The 20,338-nt window shown below is 41.5% G+C and overlaps 2 protein-coding genes across 2 annotated transcripts in view; one reads left to right on the top strand and one right to left on the bottom strand.

Moving 5' to 3' along the window:
• The window catches only part of LOC142257220 (interferon-inducible GTPase 5-like), an 84,455-nt gene that overhangs the window by 21,179 nt on the left and 42,938 nt on the right, over window positions 1-20,338 (bottom strand). The window lies entirely within an intron of this gene.
• Window positions 861-19,921, top strand: LOC142256575 (heat shock cognate 71 kDa protein-like). Its single transcript, XM_075328331.1, has 9 exons — window positions 861-982; window positions 9,346-9,557; window positions 9,640-9,845; window positions 11,207-11,359; window positions 11,434-11,989; window positions 12,417-12,619; window positions 13,490-13,688; window positions 13,961-14,193; window positions 15,891-19,921. The coding sequence occupies exons 2-9, from the start codon at window positions 9,353-9,355 to the stop codon at window positions 16,080-16,082; spliced, it is 1,947 nt and encodes a 648-aa protein (XP_075184446.1). The 5' UTR covers window positions 861-982; window positions 9,346-9,352; the 3' UTR covers window positions 16,083-19,921.

Below are 20,338 nucleotides of genomic sequence, written 5' to 3' on the forward strand. Positions count from 1 at the left end.
ACAAAAGAGGGACACGGAAAAAGACAGATAAAAAGCTATAAAGTTTTGAGCTCACTGATGGTTTCTCAGTTAACTCATTCTGCAGCCGGCAATACAGAGTGAGCTCACTGATGGCTTCTCAGTTAACTCATTTTGCAGCCGGCAATACAGAGTGCACCAGAAGAGGAACTCAGAAAAAGACATAAAAAGCTACAAAGTCTCCTGTAAGACCACCATAGTGAGCTCACTGATGGCTTCTCAGTTAACTCATTCTGCAGCCAGCAATACAGAGTGAGCTCACTGATGGCTTCTCAGTTAACTCATTTTGCAGCCGGCAATACAGAGTGCACCAGAAGAGGAACTCAGAAAAAGACATAAAAAGCTACAAAAGTCTCCTGTAAAACCATCATAGTGAGCTCACTGATGGCTTCTCAGTTAACTCATTCTTCAGCCAGCAATGCAGAGTGCAAAAAAATAGCAACTCAGAAAAAGAGAGAGATAAAAAACTACAAAGTCTCCTGTTAAGCCATCATAGTGAGCTCACTGATGGATCCTCAGTTAACTCACTTAGCAGACAGCAATACAAAAAGGCTGTAGAAGGGAAACGAAGCAAAATTTTGAACAAAATCCAATTGCAAAAATGATGTAGATCGCCGGATCAGCTGTGCTTCATGTGTACGATCCCATATATTTTTTCTCTCTAGGACAGGGGCCTCGCACAAACTTTCACCCCAGTTATGCAATCTACGGGGTATGGAGCCAATTTGGGTGGGGCGACTTTTTATTTTTGACGGATGGATGCCAAAATCCAGCAAATTCTCTTCTCTGGAGTGGCCCCCCTCCCTGTATCTGTGCCTGCCAGGCAGCGAGGGGAGGGTGGAGAGGAACGCAGCGACATCTAGAAGCTTCCAAAGCCCGTCACAGCTGTGCACAGCTAGGCGGCACTGTATATAGAGGAGTCCGCAGGCGGTCAGCGAGCGATATCTGAAGGGCACTGGCACAGGTGAGGTGCATGGGGCAATGTAGGGGGGCCGCAGAGCTGAGGTTGTCATCTGCCGTGACGACTTCTGCGGATTTACATAGGACTGCACATTTCAATTCCAGCTCTGCTACATCTGAATTCACAGAATAGTGCGGGAGACAGGACATGCTGCTAAAAAGTTTCCACCATGTGCAAATCTAGCAGAGGCGAATTTGTCATCTGGTACCACTCCGACAGAGAACATTGTGTGTTGTGACATTGCGTTACATAGGACTGCAGATTATGTAATGATAACATCTTACCACATCTCACTCAAACTTATCTTTCCATCCATACTCAAACAAACAAACTCAGCTCTGCTACATTGATGGCTACACAATAAAAAAAAGTCGCTTTCCTTTTAAAATTGTGATCCCTGCAGTCCTATGTAAATACATTGACAGCACATTATATCTATTGTGTTGTTTTTAATGACTGCATAATGTGTGACTAATTGTGGCTGCAGGAGAATAGGAATGTACTGGAGACCGGGCGATACAATCGGGGGAGAGCGGCCCCTGATATTGCAACATAGTGTCCTGGAAGCTATTAAAGTTTTATTTTTTCAATAGGGATATAAAATATATCCATCTAATGACATGGACAAAAATAATGCTGTAACCTGTGTACAAGAATAGAACTACTATAATACTGACCATATGTACAAGAATAGAACTACTATAATACTGCCCCTATGTACAAGAATAGAACTACTATAATACTGCCCCCTATGTACAAGAATATAACTACTATAATACTGCCCCCTATGTACAGGAATATAACTACTATAATACTGCCACTATATACAAGAATATAACTACTATAATACTGCCCCCTATGTACAAGAATAGAACTACTATAATACTGCCCCCTATGTACAAGAATATAACTACTATAATACTGCCCCCTATGTACAAGAATAGAACTACTATAATACTGACCATATGTACAAGAATAGAACTACTATAATACTGACCATATGTACAAGAATAGAACTACTATAATACTGACCATATGTACAAGAATAGAACTACTATAATACTGCCCCTATGTACAAGAATAAAACTACTATAATACTGACCATATGTACAAGAATAGAACTACTATAATACTGCCCTCTATATACAAGAATATAACTACTATAATACTGCCCCTATGTACAAGAATATAACTACTATAATACTGCCCCTATGTACAAGAATAGAACTACTATAATACTGCCCTCTATATACAAGAATATAACTACTATAATACTGCCCCTATGTACAAGAATATAATTACTATAATACTGCTCCTATGTACAAGAATATAACTACTATAATACTGCCCCTATGTACAAGAATATAATTACTATAATACTGCTCCTATGTACAAGAATATAACTACTATAATACTGCTCCTATGTACAAGAATATAACTACTATAATATTGCCCCCTATGTACAAGAATATAACTACTATAATACTGCTCCTATGTACAAGAATATAACTACTATAATACTGCCCCTATGTACAAGAATATAATTACTATAATACTGATCCTATGTACAAGAATATAACTACTATAATACTGCTCCTATGTACAAGAATATAACTACTATAATACTGCTCCTATGTACAAGAATATAACTACTATAATACTGCTCCCTATGTACAAGAATATAACTACTATAATACTGCCCCCTATATACAAGAATATAACTACTATAATACTGCTCCCTATGTACAAGAATATAACTACTATAATACTGCCCCCTATATACAAGAATATAACTACTATAATACTGCTCCTATATACAAGTATATAACTACTATAATACTGCCCCCTATGTACAAGAATATAACTACTATAATGCTGCCCTATGTACAAGAATATAACTACTATAATACTGCTCCTATGTACAAGAATATAACTACTATAATACTGCCCCTATGTACAAGAATATAACTACTATAATACTGCTCCTATGTGCAAGGATATAACTACTATAATACTGCCTCCTATGTACAAGAATATAACTACTATAATACTGCCCCTATATACAAGAATATAACTACTATAATACTGCCCCTATATACAAGAATATAACTACTATAATACTGCCCCTATATACAAGAATATAACTACTATAATACTGCCCCTATATACAAGAATATCACTACTATAATACTGCCCCTATGTATAAGAATATAACTACTATAATACTGCTCCTATGTACAAGAATATAACTACTATAATACTGCCCCTATGTACAAGAATATAACTACTATAATACTGCCCCTATGTACAAGAATATAACTACTATAATACTGCCCCTATGTACAAGAATATAACTACTATAATACTGCCCCTATGTGCAAGAATATAACTACTATAATACTGCTCCTATGTACAAGAATATAACTACTATAATACTGCCCCTATGTACAAAAATATAACTACTATAATACTGCCCCTATGTACAAGAATATAACTACTATAATACTGCCCCTATGTGCAAGAATATAACTACTATAATACTGCTCCTATGTACAAGAATATAGCTACTATAATACTGCCCCCTATGTACAAGAATATAACTACTATAATACTGACCCCCTATGTACAAGAATATAACTACTATAATACTGCCCCTATGTACAAGAATATAACTACTATAATACTGCTCCTATGTACAAGAATATAACTACTATAATACTGACCCCCTATGTACAAGAATATAACTACTATAATACTGCCCCTATGTACAAGAATATAACTACTATAATACTGCTCCTATGTACAAGAATATAACTACTATAATACTGCCCCTATGTACAAAAATATAACTACTATAATACTGCCCCTATGTACAAGAATATAACTACTATAATACTGCCCCTATGTGCAAGAATATAACTACTATAATACTGCTCCTATGTACAAGAATATAGCTACTATAATACTGCCCCCTATGTACAAGAATATAACTACTATAATACTGACCCCCTATGTACAAGAATATAACTACTATAATACTGCCCCTATGTACAAGAATATAACTACTATAATACTGCCCCTATGTACAAGAATATAACTACTATAATACTGCCCCTATGTACAAGAATAATACATTGCATGAGGAAGTTACCATTGGTTACCTGTAGGTGTCACTGTGTTGCACAATATGAAAACCAGTTCCTCTTATCTTCCACCAGGTGTCAGTATTTCCCAGTCTCTTTATATTATCCTATAAAGTCCTGGTTATTATGGCAGGAAACTTTCAGGACTTTCCTACAGGTGTCCTTTACAAGCCAATTCATGGTTCATTCCAAAAAGTTTGCAGCCTTCTTCCGTCACCGATGTCACAAACTGGTCACGTGGGGGGTAACTCAGGATCAGTAATGTAATGTATGTACACAGTGACTGCACCAGCAGAATAGTGAGTGCAGCTCTGGAGTATAATACAGGAGGTAACTCAGGATCAGTAATGTAATGTACAGTGCCTACAAGTAGTATTCAACCCCCTGCAGATTTAGCAGGTTTACACATTCGGAATAACTTGGCATTGTGACATTTGGACTGTAGATCAGCCTGGAAGTGTGAAATGCAGCAAAAAAGAATGTTATTTCTTTTTTTTATTTTTTTTTTAAATTGTGAAAAGTTTATTAAGAGGGTCATTTATTATTCAACCCCTTATACCACCAGAATTCTGTTTGGTTCCCCTAAAGTATTAAGAAGTATTTCAGGCACAAAGAACAATGAGCTTCACATGTTTGGATTAATTATCTCTTTTTCCAGCCTTTTCTGACTAATTAAGACCCTCCCCAAACTTGTGAACAGCACTCATACTTGGTCAACATGGGAAAGACAAAGGAGCATTCCAAGGCCATCAGAGACAAGATCGTGGAGGGTCACAAGGCTGGCAAGGGGTACAAAACCCTTTCCAAGGAGTTGGGCCTACCTGTCTCCACTGTTGGGAGCATCATCCGGAAGTGGAAGGCTTATGGAACTACTGTTAGCCTTCCACGGCCTGGACAGCCTTTGAAAGTTTCCACCCGTGCCGAGGCCAGGCTTGTCCGAAGAGTCAAGGCTAACCCAAGGACAACAAAGAAGGAGCTCCGGGAAGATCTCATGGCAGTGGGGACATTGGTTTCAGTCAATACCATAAGTAACGTACTCCACCGCAATGGTCTCCGTTCCAGACGAGCCCGTAAGGTACCTTTACTTTCAAACCGTCATGTCAAGGCTCGTATACAGTTTGCTCATGATCACTTGGAGGACTCTGAGACAGACTGGTTCAAGGTTCTCTGGTCTGATGAGACCAAGATCGAGATCTTTGGTGCCAACCACACACGTGACGTTTGGAGACTGGATGGCACTGCATACGACCCCAAGAATACCATCCCTACAGTCAAGCATGGTGGTGGCAGCATCATGCTGTGGGGCTGTTTCTCAGCCAAGGGGCCTGGCCATCTGGTCCGCATCCATGGGAAGATGGATAGCACAGCCTACCTGGAGATTTTGGCCAAGAACCTCCACTCCTCCATCAAGGATCTTAAGATGGGTCGTCATTTCATCTTCCAACAAGACAACGACCCAAAGCACACAGCCAAGAAAACCAAAGCCTGGTTCAAAAGGGAAAAAAATCAAGGTGTTGCAGTGGCCTAGTCAGTCTCCTGACCTTAACCCAATTGAAAACTTGTGGAAGGAGCTCAAGATTAAAGTCCACATGAGACACCCAAAGAACCTAGATAACTTGGAGAAGATCTGCATGGAGGAGTGGGCCAAGATAACTCCAGAGACCTGTGCCGGCCTGATCAGGTCTTATAAAAGACGATTATTAGCTGTAATTGCAAACAAGGGTTATTCCACAAAATATTAAACCTAGGGGTTGAATAATAATTGACCCACACTTTTATGTTGAAAATTTATTAAAATTTAACTGAGCAACATAACTTGTTGGTTTGTAAGATTTATGCATCTGTTAATAAATCCTGCTCTTGTTTGAAGTTTGCAGGCTCTAACTTATTTGCATCTTATCAAACCTGCTAAATCTGCAGGGGGTTGAATACTACTTGTAGGCACTGTATATACACAGGGACTGCACCAGCAGAATAGTGAGTGCAGCTCTGAAGTATAATGCAGGAGGTAACTCAGGATCAGTAATGTAATGTATGTACACAGTGACTGCACCAGCAGAATAGTGAGTTCAGCTCTGGAGTATAATACTGGAGGTAACTCAGGATCAGTAATGTAATGTATGTACACAGTGACTGCACCAGCAGAATAGTGAGTGCAGCTCTGGAGTATAATACTGGAGGTAACTCAGGATCAGTAATGTAATGTATGTACACAGTGACTGCACCAGCAGAATAGTGAGTGCAGCTCTGGAGTATAATACTGGAGGTAACTCAGGATCAGTAATGTAATATATGTACACAGTGACTGCACCAGCAGAATAGTGAGTGCAGCTCTGGAGTATAATACTGGAGGTAACTCAGGATCAGTAATGTAATGTATGTACACAGTGACTGCACCAGCAGAATAGTGAGTGCAGCTCTGGAGTATAATACAGGAGGTAACTCAGGATCAGTAATGTAATGTATGTACACAGTGACTGCACCAGCAGAATAGTGAGTGCAGCTCTGGAGTATAATACAGGAGGTAACTCAGGATCAGTAATGTAATGTATGTACACAGTGACTGCACCAGCAGAATAGTGAGTGCAGCTCTGGAGTATAATACTGGAGGTAACTCAGGATCAGTAATGTAATGTATGTACACAGTGACTGCACCAGCAGAATAGTGAGTGCAGCTCTGGAGTATAATACGTAGTCTGCAGTGTATGGAGTGGTATTCTTATTTCTTTTTCTGTAGGCTGTGTACAGGTGAATAGATAGGCAGGGGCAGATGGTAAATGTTAGTAGACGGCCCCTTTAAGTGCTGCACATGTTGCCGGCTTCCTCTGTGCTGTGTGGAGATGTTTGGAGACAAAGCTATAATTACAGGGGATGTATCGCGGCACAGAACATTTGTTAATTAATATTTGCTATTAGTAGAACATGAAGCAATCAGCCGGATTTGCCCGGAGCTGTGCTCGCTGGATGGGACCAGATCTGCTGGCATACCCTGCATACAGTCACTGCTATCATTGGAGGCCTGGGCTGGGGCTGTATATTTGGGTAGTGGGTGTGACACGCGTGGTTGGCGTTATCCGCGCCATTTCCAGCTTGTGGTGCCCTAGTTTATCTCAGTGTAAATAAACTTATGAATCTTTATGGCGATGTACACAAGAGGCGTGATAACAGGATAGTCCTCTCCATCAGGTGGAGTATTATGGGAGTTTTTGGATTATTTCCCACCAAGAAGTAAAACAGTTGGGGGATGACTATAATGGCCGATATCACTGCTCGCGTGCCTCTATATATGCCTCTCCGGAAAACACTGCACAACACTGATACGGAGAAGGACTCACCAATATTAGTGACCAGCGGTGGTACCCGGCATTGCCCGGGAGAGTCACTGTCTGTCTCTTTCCCTTTCTGTCTCTCTATATATCTCTGCTCTTTCTAGCCGTGTCTCTCTGTTTCTCTCTCTAGCTCTCTCTGTCTGTCTCTGTCTTTTTTTCTCTGTGTCTCTATGTATCTCTCTGTCTGTCTCTGTGTCTGTGTTTGTCTTTGTCTCTCTATCCGTCTGTCTCTGTCTGTTTGTGTCTCTCTGTCTGCATTTGTCTGTCTCTGTCTCTCTCTGTATCTCTCTCTGTCATTTTCTCTATCCGTCTCTCTCTTTCTTTGTCTCTTACTCTGTCTCTCTCTCTGTCACTGTCTCTCTCTCTGTATGTCTCTCTTTGTCTGTCTGTCTGTCTCTCTCTGTCTCTCTCCCTGTCTCTCGCCCTCTCTGTCTCTCTCCATGTCTGCCTGTCTCTCTCTGTCTCTGTCTGTCTCTCTCTGTCTCTGTCTTGCTCCCTGTCTCTCTCTGTCTCTCTCTGTCTCTTTTCCTGTCTCTCTCTATCCATCTCTCTCTTTTTCTTTGTCTCTGTCTGTCTCTTTCCCTGTCTCTGTCTCCCTCTGTCTCTCCCTCTCTCTCTTTCTCTCCCTGTCTGTCTCTCTCTGTCTGTGTCTCTCTGTCTGTCTCTCTTTTTCTCTCCATGTCTGTCTCTTTCTCTCTCTGTCTTTCTCTCTGTCTCTCTCTCTCTGTGTCTCTCTCTCTCCCTGTCTCTCTCTGTCTCTCTCTGTGTCTTTCTCTCTCTCTCTCTGTGTCTCTCTGTCTCGCTCTCTGTCTCTCTCTCTGTGTCTCTGTCTCCATGTGTCTTTCTCTTTCTCCCTGTCTCTCACTCTGTGTCTGTCTCTCTCTCTCTGTGTCTCTCTTTCTGTCTCTCTCTGTCTCTGTCAGCCTCTCTTTCTGCCTCTCTGTTTCTCTCCCTCTCTCTCTGTGTCTCTCTCCCTGTCTCTGTCTCTCTCTGTGTTTCTCTCTCCCTGTCTCTATGTCTCTCTCTGTCTCTCTTTCTGTCTCTCTGTGTCTCTCCCTCTCTGTCTCTCTCTGTGTCTCTCTCTCCCTGTCTCTGTCTCTCTTTCTGTCTCTCTCTGTCAGCCTCTCTTTCTGCCTCTCTGTTTCTCTCCCTCTCTGTCTCTCTCTTTGTCTCTCTCTGTCTCTCTCTCTGTATCTCTCTCTCTTTCTGTCTCTCTATCTGTGACTCTCTCTTTGTCTCTCTCTCCCTGTCTCTGTCTCTCTGTCTCTTTTTGTCTCTCTCTGTGTCTCTCTCTCTCCCTGTCTCTCTCTCTGTGTCTCTCTCTGTCTCTCTCTGTCTCTCTCTCTTTCTCTCTCTCTTTCTGCCTCTCTTTCTGCCTCTCTGTTTCTCTCTTTCTCTGTCTCTCTCTCTCTAGCCATATCTCAACTGATATCATAATACCTCACACATAAGCTTCTTAGACTAAGAATGTCCTTCATAATCTAACCTACTGTATCCTCACCTATCCCTTATAAACTGTGAGCCCTCGCGGGCAGGGACCTCCATCCTCCTGTACCTGTCTGTGCCTTGTATTGTTTATGATTATTGTACTTATCCCTATTATGTATACCCCTTTCACATGTAAAGCGAAAGGGGTATACATAAATGGCGCTATAATAATAATAATAATAATAATAATAATAATAATAAATAATAGTAATAATAATAATAATAATAATTGCCTATTGCAACCAATCACAGCTCCTATTAATGACTTGCCTCAATATGGTTGTTGCATGGCCAGAGTCACCGTGTATCTGCAACCTAGTCTTAAAAATATATCTAAGGAGCTTTAAAATAAAGACGAGGATAGTATCTCACGTCAACTTTTATTTTTTTGTTGTTTTTATTCCAGAGGCAAAATGTCTAAGGGTCCAGCAGTTGGCATTGACCTGGGCACCACCTACTCCTGCGTAGGTGTCTTTCAGCATGGCAAAGTGGAGATAATTGCCAATGACCAGGGTAATCGTACTACACCCAGTTATGTGGCCTTCACTGACACCGAGAGACTTATCGGGGATGCAGCAAAGAATCAAGTGGCCATGAACCCAACAAACACAGTGTTTGGTGAGTACTCAGGCCTAGGAGATCCACATAGATGTAGCTTAAGATCTAGGAAAGCTTATTATTCCTCTTGGTGGTAATATAGATGCCAAACGCCTCATTGGTCGCCGATTTGATGACCCCGTTGTACAGTCAGACATGAAGCATTGGCCGTTTACAGTGATAAACGATGGTGGGAGACCCAAGGTGCAGGTTGAGTACAAAGGAGAAACCAAGACCTTCTATGCAGAAGAAGTATCCTCCATGGTCCTGACCAAAATGAAAGAGATCTCTGAAGCCTACATTGGAAAGGTACGTAACCCATGGACTGGCCCGTCTTAGAAATGACAGTAGAGTTGGCCATCTAAACTAAATTACATACTGATGCGGGAGGCGGGAAGTCAGATTAGATACAACTGTGGGATATTTGATTAGACACAATGTTGGGAGGTTTGATTAGACACAACGTTGGGAGGTCGGATTAGACACAACGTTGGGAGGTTGGATTAGACACAATGTTGGGAGGTTGGATTAGACACAACGTTGGGAGGTTGGATTAGACACAACGTTGGGAGGTTGGATTAGACGCAATGTTGGGAGGTTGGATTAGACAATGTTGGGAGGTCGGATTAGACACAACGTTGGGAGGTTGGATTAGACACAACGTTGGGAGGTTGGATTAGACACAACGTTGGGAGGTCGGATTAGACTCAACATTGGGAGGTCGGATTAGACTCAACGTTGGGAGGTCGGATTAGACTCAACGTTGGGAGGTTGGATTAGACACAACGTTGGTAGGTTGGATTACACACAACGTTAGTAGGTCGGATTAGACACAACGTTGGGAGGTTGGATTAGACACAACGTTGGGAGGTTTGATTACACACAACGTTGGGAGGTCGGATTAGACAGACCGTTAAGAGGTCGGATTAGAGACAACGTTGAGAGGTTGGATTAGACACAACATTGGAAGGTCGGAATAGACATAACAATGGGAAGTTGGATTAGACACAACGTTGGGAGGTTTACTTAGACACATGTACATTGAAAGGATAATGAAGACATTCTTACACCTTAAACTGGAAAATTAGACCCCTAAAATAATTCAGATCAGATCTATAAAGTAATTTTGATTTCAGTTGAGATTCCTAAATTAAATGGACCCCAGGTTAGGCCCCTAAAATAAATCTAATCCCTTAAATTGTACCCCAATGATCCAATGTGTGTCTATGTGAGCAGAGTATTGGTATTTATCAGGAAGGAAAGTTGGGGGCTTATCATGGAGCTTCTGGGGTATTAACATTGAAGTTCCTGTTGGATCTGGCCCCTCTTGGCTTCTCTTTTATTTCTGTATGGGAAACCCAACCCTTGAAGCTCCAACTGTCTCTAGAATGACTCCAATAGTTGGCCATTTCTCCCTTATACATGGGTTGTGATAGTATGTGCAGTGGTTCCCCCTCTATAAAGAGTGCAAAATGGCAATGGAATGACTTGAAGGTTGTGTCAATCTTGGAAATGGGTGAACAAGTTCGTGAAACAGCACCAGAAGTGAGGTTGATTTTGACTTTGACTGTGGATGCTCCTTGTCTTACGGGATGTACCCTACCTTGAATTTCAACTTGGACTTTTTCCAATATAATATTTGTATAGTCACACATTATCTTTTTTCCTAGACAATCACAAATGCTGTGATTACAGTCCCAGCCTACTTCAATGATTCCCAGAGACAGGCCACCAAGGATGCCGGGACCATTTCAGGACTCAATGTCCTACGTATCATCAATGAGCCGACCGCTGCTGCCATTGCTTATGGCTTGGACATAAAGGTAACACTAACATGGAATTCTTAACTCCAGTTAAAATGCAGATTAACTAAATATTCAATTATTTCTACCTGTAGGTCGGGGCTGAGAGGAATGTCCTTATTTTTGACCTTGGTGGTGGCACATTTGATGTTTCCATACTTACCATTGAAGATGGTATCTTTGAGGTTAAGTCTACTGCTGGTGACACTCACTTGGGTGGAGAGGACTTTGACAACCGCATGGTTAACCACTTCGTTGGAGAATTTAAGCGTAAACACAAGAAAGATATCACGGACAACAAGCGAGCCATCCGCCGCCTACGTACAGCTTGTGAACGTGCCAAGCGCACCCTGTCTTCCAGTACCCAGGCTAGTATTGAGATTGACTCTCTTTTTGAGGGTATTGACTTTTACACTTCCCTAACCCGTGCACGTTTTGAGGAGCTCAACGCGGACCTCTTCCGGGGAACTCTCGAGCCGGTGGAGAAAGCCCTCAGAGATGCTAAGCTCGACAAGGCCCAGATCCATGATATTGTTCTGGTTGGAGGATCGACACGCATTCCAAAAATCCAAAAACTTCTGCAGGATTTCTTCAATGGAAGAGAACTGAACAAAAGCATTAACCCAGATGAGGCTGTGGCTTACGGAGCTGGTAAGAACGCTATGTATTATGCATCTTCCACTTCTAAATTCCATTGTATATATACAGTATATAGGCAACATCATGTTATTAAAATTCAACTCCAAAAAGCTCTAAAAAATTATAGTAAGTTTCGAAAACACTTATTGTGTAAAAATCTTGAGTTCTATCTTGTTTAAGAAGAGGAGTGCAATTTAGATCTTTAGGCAGAGAAAATTCTCTTAGCTCGCTACCATGTTTCTATTTATTTGGAGGCGGAAAACTTGGAAATAAAGTCACCTCTGACTCTTACTTGACTCAAATTCTCTTAATTATACCTCAAACTCATAATTCATTTCCATGATTCTTGTAACTGAGATATGTAGACCTTGTATGATTCTATGTTGTTTGCCTTTATTCAGGATGACGCTGACTCTTGCGTCCATTGCTCTTTTCTTAGCTGTTCAGGCTGCAATCTTATCCGGAGACAAATCCGAGAACGTTCAGGATCTTCTGTTACTAGATGTGACTCCCTTGTCTCTTGGAATTGAGACCGCCGGAGGGGTTATGACCGTTCTCATCAAGCGTAACACTACTATACCCACCAAGCAAACCCAGACCTTTACAACCTACTCTGACAACCAGCCTGGTGTTCTTATTCAGGTAATGAGTCCTGATGACAAGCAGAGTGGTGATGTTGGGCATTGCAACCATGGGGTATGGTATATAATGACAGGTCAGGGGTCCCTTGGCTGGCCCTTAGCCTCGTGACCCTGCGCTGTCCCTTATCTAAGAGGTAGGCTTGATGGTAGCTAGGTCTGAGCCCCCAGCGTGACCCTGACTCCTGTCCAAGTTCTAATCTTACTCCACCTCTCCCCCACTCTTGGGGTGGGCCGGGAAACACAATAACAAAACCCCACAGAAACGTCATGGAGAAGCGAGAACGAAAACTCGTACATACTGCACTCAAACACACAGGAGAGACAATATATGTATAGGGGAATAAAGAAAAGGGAAGAAAATAAAGACACAACAGGGGAACATCCACACCACTCAAAATTGCAACACAGATCACCATATACTGGATTATCACTTAGACCGGAATTGCTGGAGCTAAGCTGAAGCTATCATCGGCTCTGAGTAGCAAGGTCCAGAATATTATATAGGGAGGAGACGGCTATGATTGGTAATTAGCAACCTGAGCTCCTAGCAGAGTTCCACAGGTCCTGCAGGACTGAGGAACAAAGCACATGAAACAGCCGATGCCCAGCTCTGGCTGAACAACTAGGAGACATCAGGTTGCCTGTCAGGCTCTTTGGTGTGAACAGAGCCTGATGCCACCATGACACCTAATGAGTCTGGACCCGAACACCGCATGATAGTTTTGATACTTACTTTTGGTCCGATGACCACCGCCTAGCCGGCAATATCTGTTTACCTTGAGTAGCTCCAGATGGGATCATGGGGGAATGATAAAGAAAAGCCAGTGGTATAATTCACATACATTCAATGAAATAAGTACTTTGTTTTTAGGTATTTGAGGGTGAAAGAGCAATGACAAAGGACAATAATCTACTCGGAAAGTTTGAGTTGACTGGAATTCCACCCGCTCCTCGTGGTGTTCCTCAAATCGAGGTGACTTTCGACATTGACGCGAACGGGATTATGAATGTTTCTGCTGTGGACAAGAGCACCGGCAAGGAAAATAAGATCACCATAACCAATGACAAGGGTGAGTGGTGATAAACAGAGCCAGATTGTAAGAGGCATGTGCCCTGGTGGAGGTTTTCCCCATAGTTGGTCCTAACTCTCTATCTATCTTTCTACCTAGAGCTCTAATTGATCTTGATCATATCTCTAGAATCTACAATATTCTTAGCCAGAGTGCACATAAATCTTATATTTGTACTTGAATTTATGTCCCCATACTGGTATATGCCCCCCATCCTGGTCCCATCCTGGTATATATGTATTTGAAAGTTAATATTACAATTTGTATTAAAGGTCGGCTGAGCAAGGAGGACATTGAGCGTATGGTACAGGAAGCGGACAAATATAAATCTGAAGACGAAGCTCAGAGAGACAAGATCACCGCCAAGAATTCACTCGAGTCCTTGGCCTTCAACATGAAGAGCACAGCTGAAGATGAGAAGCTGAAAGACAAAATAAGCCTGGAGGACAAACAGAAGATCCTAGACAAGTGCAATGAGGTCATCTCCTGGTTGGACAGAAACCAAGTAAGCACTTCGCCATGTAATGTGAATCTAAGTGCAAGGAAAACCTCAAGACATCGCTTGTAACCTAGTTTGGGACTCGCGTATCTTTCTATCGGAAAATCTTTCCAAGCTCATGTAATTTATTATATTATCTTCTTATTTTGTCAGATTATTATCTCCCTACCTCAGTCAGTAGATCTTATATCGTATAGCTGAAGGATGTTCTTGGAACACCAAATGGAAACTCACAAAGACTGGGGAAACAAAATCAATCATTCATTAGTGTTTACGAAATTAGGCGCCATTGAGGACTTTACCTATCGGTGAACCAGTCTTTAGGTGTTGAGCTTGGAGACTTATTCGGAGAGAACTTCTGTTCTTCCCGATTACCAGTCAATGGATTCAGTGGTGGATACTGGTAAAGTGATATTCCCACTACAGTAATTTCCAGTACATCTACAAGATATACCATGAATTTTTGAACGATGTGGGTCCCACCTTGGTGTTTTGCATCTGTATCAATGAGGAACCCCAATGTTATCAGCATCCAGTCACACTTGTGTTTAGAGAGTGCAATTGAAATGCTTAGCCATTTTTCTGTTCCTCTTTGGGATTTGCAACCCTTTCACTAGTCAAGACCCATTTAGACCACCAATGTATGCATTTTCCTGTAAATATTTGTTATAGTGATTCCCCTTTAAGTAATATATTCCAAGACAGTTAAACATGATGACTCTGGGATAGCGGGGAACCAGGGCCCCTAATCTGTCTTTCAAGCTAGGAGGCCCTATGCTATCCCAATTCTCAGGGATACTCCGAATGGTGGAGATGCCTGAGTCTCCGTCTTAGCCCTGCTCCTGACCAGTCCTGATCTGTTTCCCCCTCCTCCACTTCCCAGGGAAGAACGGGACAGGAGTGTAATGAAAGTCACCGATGAAGACAGACAAGGGAAAACCAAAACTCTCACACACCACGCACACACAAAGGTAAAGACAATAAGAGATTCAGGAGAAGACACAAGAGAAGGAAGGAAAGGGTAAACTTTGACAAGTGCAATAAGCAAATAGCATACATTTCACCAGAGACACCACTCTTCACAGACTAACATAAAAACTACAGTTGGCATGGGTAGAAGATTTCATCCAGCATAAATAGGAGGGGAGCAGATGTGATTGGCTTCCCTACCACATGTGATCAAAGGAACCGAACAAGCAGACTAGCAGAAATTAACTTCCGCTAGCCTGTCTATGAATCAACACACAGCAGATCGACGCCCGAGTCTGCCTTTATTGATCCCAGACACCAGAGAAACCATCAGGCAGAGTGTCAGAAATCGATTATCTCTAGATACAATCTTATTAAAAGTTATGCACAAGGACTACAGATGAGCAAATGCATTTGCAGGACTGTGGTCCAGCAGCCAACTCAGTGGTCCACGACTGCTTGACGGGAGCCAGTTACTACTTGCCGGCGTCACCGGCTCCTCTTGTTGGTTAGCCAACCTGATGTTTTGTGTGAATCAAATTGCAATGATGATATCCTTAAGGTAAACATGAAATTCAGCTGAGATAGTTATGGTACAGATGACACTATGTGTCCTCCACATCACCATCCATTGCGCGTTTCGCCATTGCTTCTTCAGGGTGTTTTAATGACTGTTCTCACTTGTAACCAACTAATCATCATTTTTTCTCTTCTTCTATATTTGATTCCACCAGATGGCTGAAAAAGAAGAATATGAACATCAACAAAAAGAATTACAGAACCTCTGCAGCCCAATAATTACCAAGTTATACCAAGGAGCCGGGGGAGGAGGAATGCCCGGAGGGATGCCAGGTGGATTTCCTGGAGGAGCAGGAGGCAGCGCAGCAGGTGGATCTTCTGGACCCACCATTGAAGAAGTCGATTAAGAAATTCCACCCAACACTATGTAAAGCAGGTTTCACGACACAGTCCCAAATCGACACGCTTTTTAGTCATCATAACTTAGGTCCTGCTTTATCTTATAGCCAAGGAGACTGTTATATCAGTATTAGGCTGGTGTAGACTGCCGTTACCCTCCACCGATGCAGTGTTTGTACTTTCTGCTCCCTACTCTGTCCTATCCAGTATTTATCACTGTGTTTAAGACTTGAGATCTCGGATACTTGTTTTTATCGTCTGATGACACAAGTGTTTTCCATAACTTACACTTTGGATGTTGCAGTATAAAGTCAAAGAGTGTTAGCCATAACTGGCATCGTAGCGATACTCAACCATGAAGGACTTCTCACATACATCTTCTTAGAAGGTATCAGATTTACTTTACCAAAGATACAAGTAAAAAATGCAGCTGAACTGGTCATACAGACTAGGGTAAACCAAAACGAGAACATTTATCTGCTCCATGTCACCCAGATGACGACCAAGCAAAGCCACTACCAAATTTCTCATCAGCCTCCTGTTCCACCAGAGTTGGGTTCATCTGCTAAACATTGGACCTTGTGTGAAAAGGGATGGAAGAATTTTATTATTTTATTTATACTTCATGGTGAAAGTCGTTGGAGCAAGTTTTGACTATTTAGATGTTTTTGTTGTTTTTTTCCAACTTTCAAAAACTTTTCTTTTGCCAAATAGAATTATTTTTGTAAATGAAGGACTATAACTAATTGATTACATCTTGGAGACCTCCTGATCTTGACGATTCCACTAATTCAGCAACGACACCCTTGAAACTAGAAGTCTTTCAGTGTTAAATGAGAATGCTCTTATATTCCACCAAGACGTTTGACTTCTGGGCCTTGATTGGTCTTTGTTCGGTCATCGGTTCAATGTATCTAGATGATGTGATGTCACAGACAGGAGAAGAGGAATTAACCATTAGTCACTTTGTGCCAAAAAGAGTAACAAGGCTTTAGAAGATCAAGTCTTCCAAGATCTCCGGTCAACCAATGAATTTCCTCAACACACGTTCCGCTCTCTTTTATATAGAGTCCCCCAAATGTAATTACAAAGGTCAAGCTGAAAATGTAGTTTTGACTGTGGCCAATCGATAACTCTCTATTCTGCAATTGCCCCAGAGAAAGGATCACGTTGGAGACCACTAGCCGAGAGTCTTTAGCGTTTGCCTTTAACAAGCATTAATGGAGTGAAATACCTCATTGATGTCCACATCATTTCCTTATAATATTTTAATGGCCACGTTAGATCTACTTGCCCCCATGTTCAATGCTCTTTATATTTGCCAAAAATGGGAATAGATATCATCTATTACTGGCAACATTTTGGTCGATCGAAGGAATGTAAATAAAGGAAGATTACACCTTGGAGACCTCCTGATCTTGACGATTCCACTAATTCAGCAACGAGACCCTTGAAACTAGAGGTGTTCCCGTGATAAATGAGAATGCTCTTATGTTCCACCAACATGTTTGATTTCAGGGCCTTGAGGGGTCTTTGTTGGGTCATCGGATGATGTGACGTCACCGACAGGAGAAGTATAATTTACCATTAGTCAATTGGTGCCAAAAAGAATAACAAGGCTTTAGACGCTCAAGTCTTCCAAGATCTCCGGTCAACCAATGAATTTCCTCAACACACGTTCCGCTCTCGTATATGGATTCCCCAAATTTAATTACTAAGGTCTAGCTAAAAATGTAGTTTTGATTGTGGCCAAACGACAACTCTCTGCTCTGCAATTGCCCCAGAGAAAGGACCACATTAGAGACCACTAGCCGAGAGTCTTAATGGAGTGAAATACCTCATTGATGTCCAGATCATTTCCTTACAATATTTTCATTGCCACTTTAGATCTACTTGCCCCCATGTTCATTGCTCTTTATATTTGCCAAAAATGGAATAGATATCATCTACAGTAAAACTAGCAACATTTTGGTGGATGGAGCACAATCCACAAATACGACCCTATCCCTCAGGCAATTGTTTGGCCAAGCAAATCATCGGCCAATTGTTGTACAATTTATCTAGATGATGTGACTAAACAGAGAGGAGAAGAGGTATTGACCATTAGTCACCTTGTGTCGAAAAGAATCCCCAGGCGTTAGAAGGTCAAGTCTTCCAGGTTCTCCGGTCAACCAACGAATTTCCTCAACAAACGTTCTGCTCTCTTATATGGAGTCCCCCAAATGTAATTACTAAGGTCAAGCTGAAGTATAATTGATCATTAGTCACGTGGTGCCAAAAAGAATAACAAGGCTTTAGAAGCTCAAGTCTTCCAAGATTTCCGGTCAACCAATGTATTTCCTCCACACAAGTTCCGCTCTCGTATATGGATTCCCCAAAAATGTTATTACTAAAGTCAAGCTGAAAATGTAGTTTTGACTGTGGCCAAACGGCAACTCTCTGCTCTGCAATTGCCCCAGAGAAAGGATCACGTTGGAGACCACTAGCCGAGAGTCTTTAGCGATTGCCTTCAACATTTCTTAATGGAAGCAAATACCTCATTGATGTCCAGATCATTTCCTTACAATATTTTCATGGCCACTTTAGATATCTACTTGCCCCAATGTTGATTGCTCTTTATATTTGTCAAACATGGGAATAGATATCATCTATAACTGGCAACATTTTAGTGGATGGAGCACAATCCACAAGTACAACCCTATCCATAAAGTCACCCATACTCATCGGACAATTGTTTGGTTATACAAAGCATCGGCCAATTGTTCTCCCAACTGCCGTCTCGCCCGACCCTTCCATACACAGGAGCGCGCATTCTGCCGAGATAAATGGCGCAAAATATTTAATGATACCCAAGTGAAGAAAATAGGTTTTTAGCCCCAAATACATAACCCTGTGGTTGTCCATGTTTTTTAAGTCCCCACCGGTGGCTTTAGGGGTTTTGCCCTGAGAATAGTTCCACCCTCATTTTTCCGCTCAACCAGGGGGGTTAGTATTGTGTCACTGATGCTTTTACCAGCGGATTGTAATCACTGTGCCAAAATAATCATCAACCACAGTAGTAATAAAAGTGTCGTATGAACCCCCCGGGCGGTCGTGACGATTCTCTCATTATCGTACTGGCAATAAACTGAAAAGCAATAAATATTTATATAGATTGATGATTTTCAGATGTAGCAGAGCTGAACTCGTAATGCAGCTCCTGTGCACACAGTGGATTATAATGACAAGCGCTGCTCTACAACTTTTAAATTCGACTTTCGGTGCACATGTATATACACACACTGCACATGCATACACTGCACATGTATATACACACACAAACTGCACATGTATATACACACACTGCACATACACATGTACTGTACATACACTGCACATGCAAATATATATACACACACACTGTACATGTATATACACACACTGCACATACACATGTACTGTACATACACTCACTGCACATGCAAATATATATACACACACACTGCACATGTATATACACACACTGCACATGCACATATATATACACACACACACACACACTGCACATGCATACACTGCACATGTATATACACACACAAACTGCACATGTATATACACCCACTGCACATACACATATATACACACAAACTGCACATGTATATACACCCACTGCACATACACATATATACACACAAACTGCACATGTATATACACCCACTGCACATACACATATATACACACACACTGCACATGCACATGTATATACAAACAGCACATGCACATGTACATACACTTCCCATGCACATGTATATACACTCACTGCACATATATATATATATATATATATATATATATATATATATATATATATATACATACACACACTGCACATACACATGTACTGTACATACACTCACTGCACATGCACATATATATACACACACACACACACACACACACACACTGCACATGTATATACACTCACTGCACATATACATATACACACACACTGCACATGCACATGTATATACAAACAGCACATGCACATGTACATACACTTCCCATGCACATGTATATACACACTGCACATACACATGTACTGTATATACACTCAATGCACATGCACATATATACACACACTGCACATGTATATACATACTGCAAATGTACTGTATATACACTCACTGCTAGAGTTGAGCGCGGTTCGCGGTTCGTGGTTCTCCAGTTCTAGGCTCGAGTGATTTTTGGGCTGTTCGAGATCGAACTAGAACTCGAGCTTTTTGCT

Source organism: Anomaloglossus baeobatrachus, chromosome 11 (assembly GCF_048569485.1).
Source record: "Anomaloglossus baeobatrachus isolate aAnoBae1 chromosome 11, aAnoBae1.hap1, whole genome shotgun sequence".
Lineage (NCBI taxonomy): Eukaryota > Metazoa > Chordata > Amphibia > Anura > Aromobatidae > Anomaloglossus > Anomaloglossus baeobatrachus.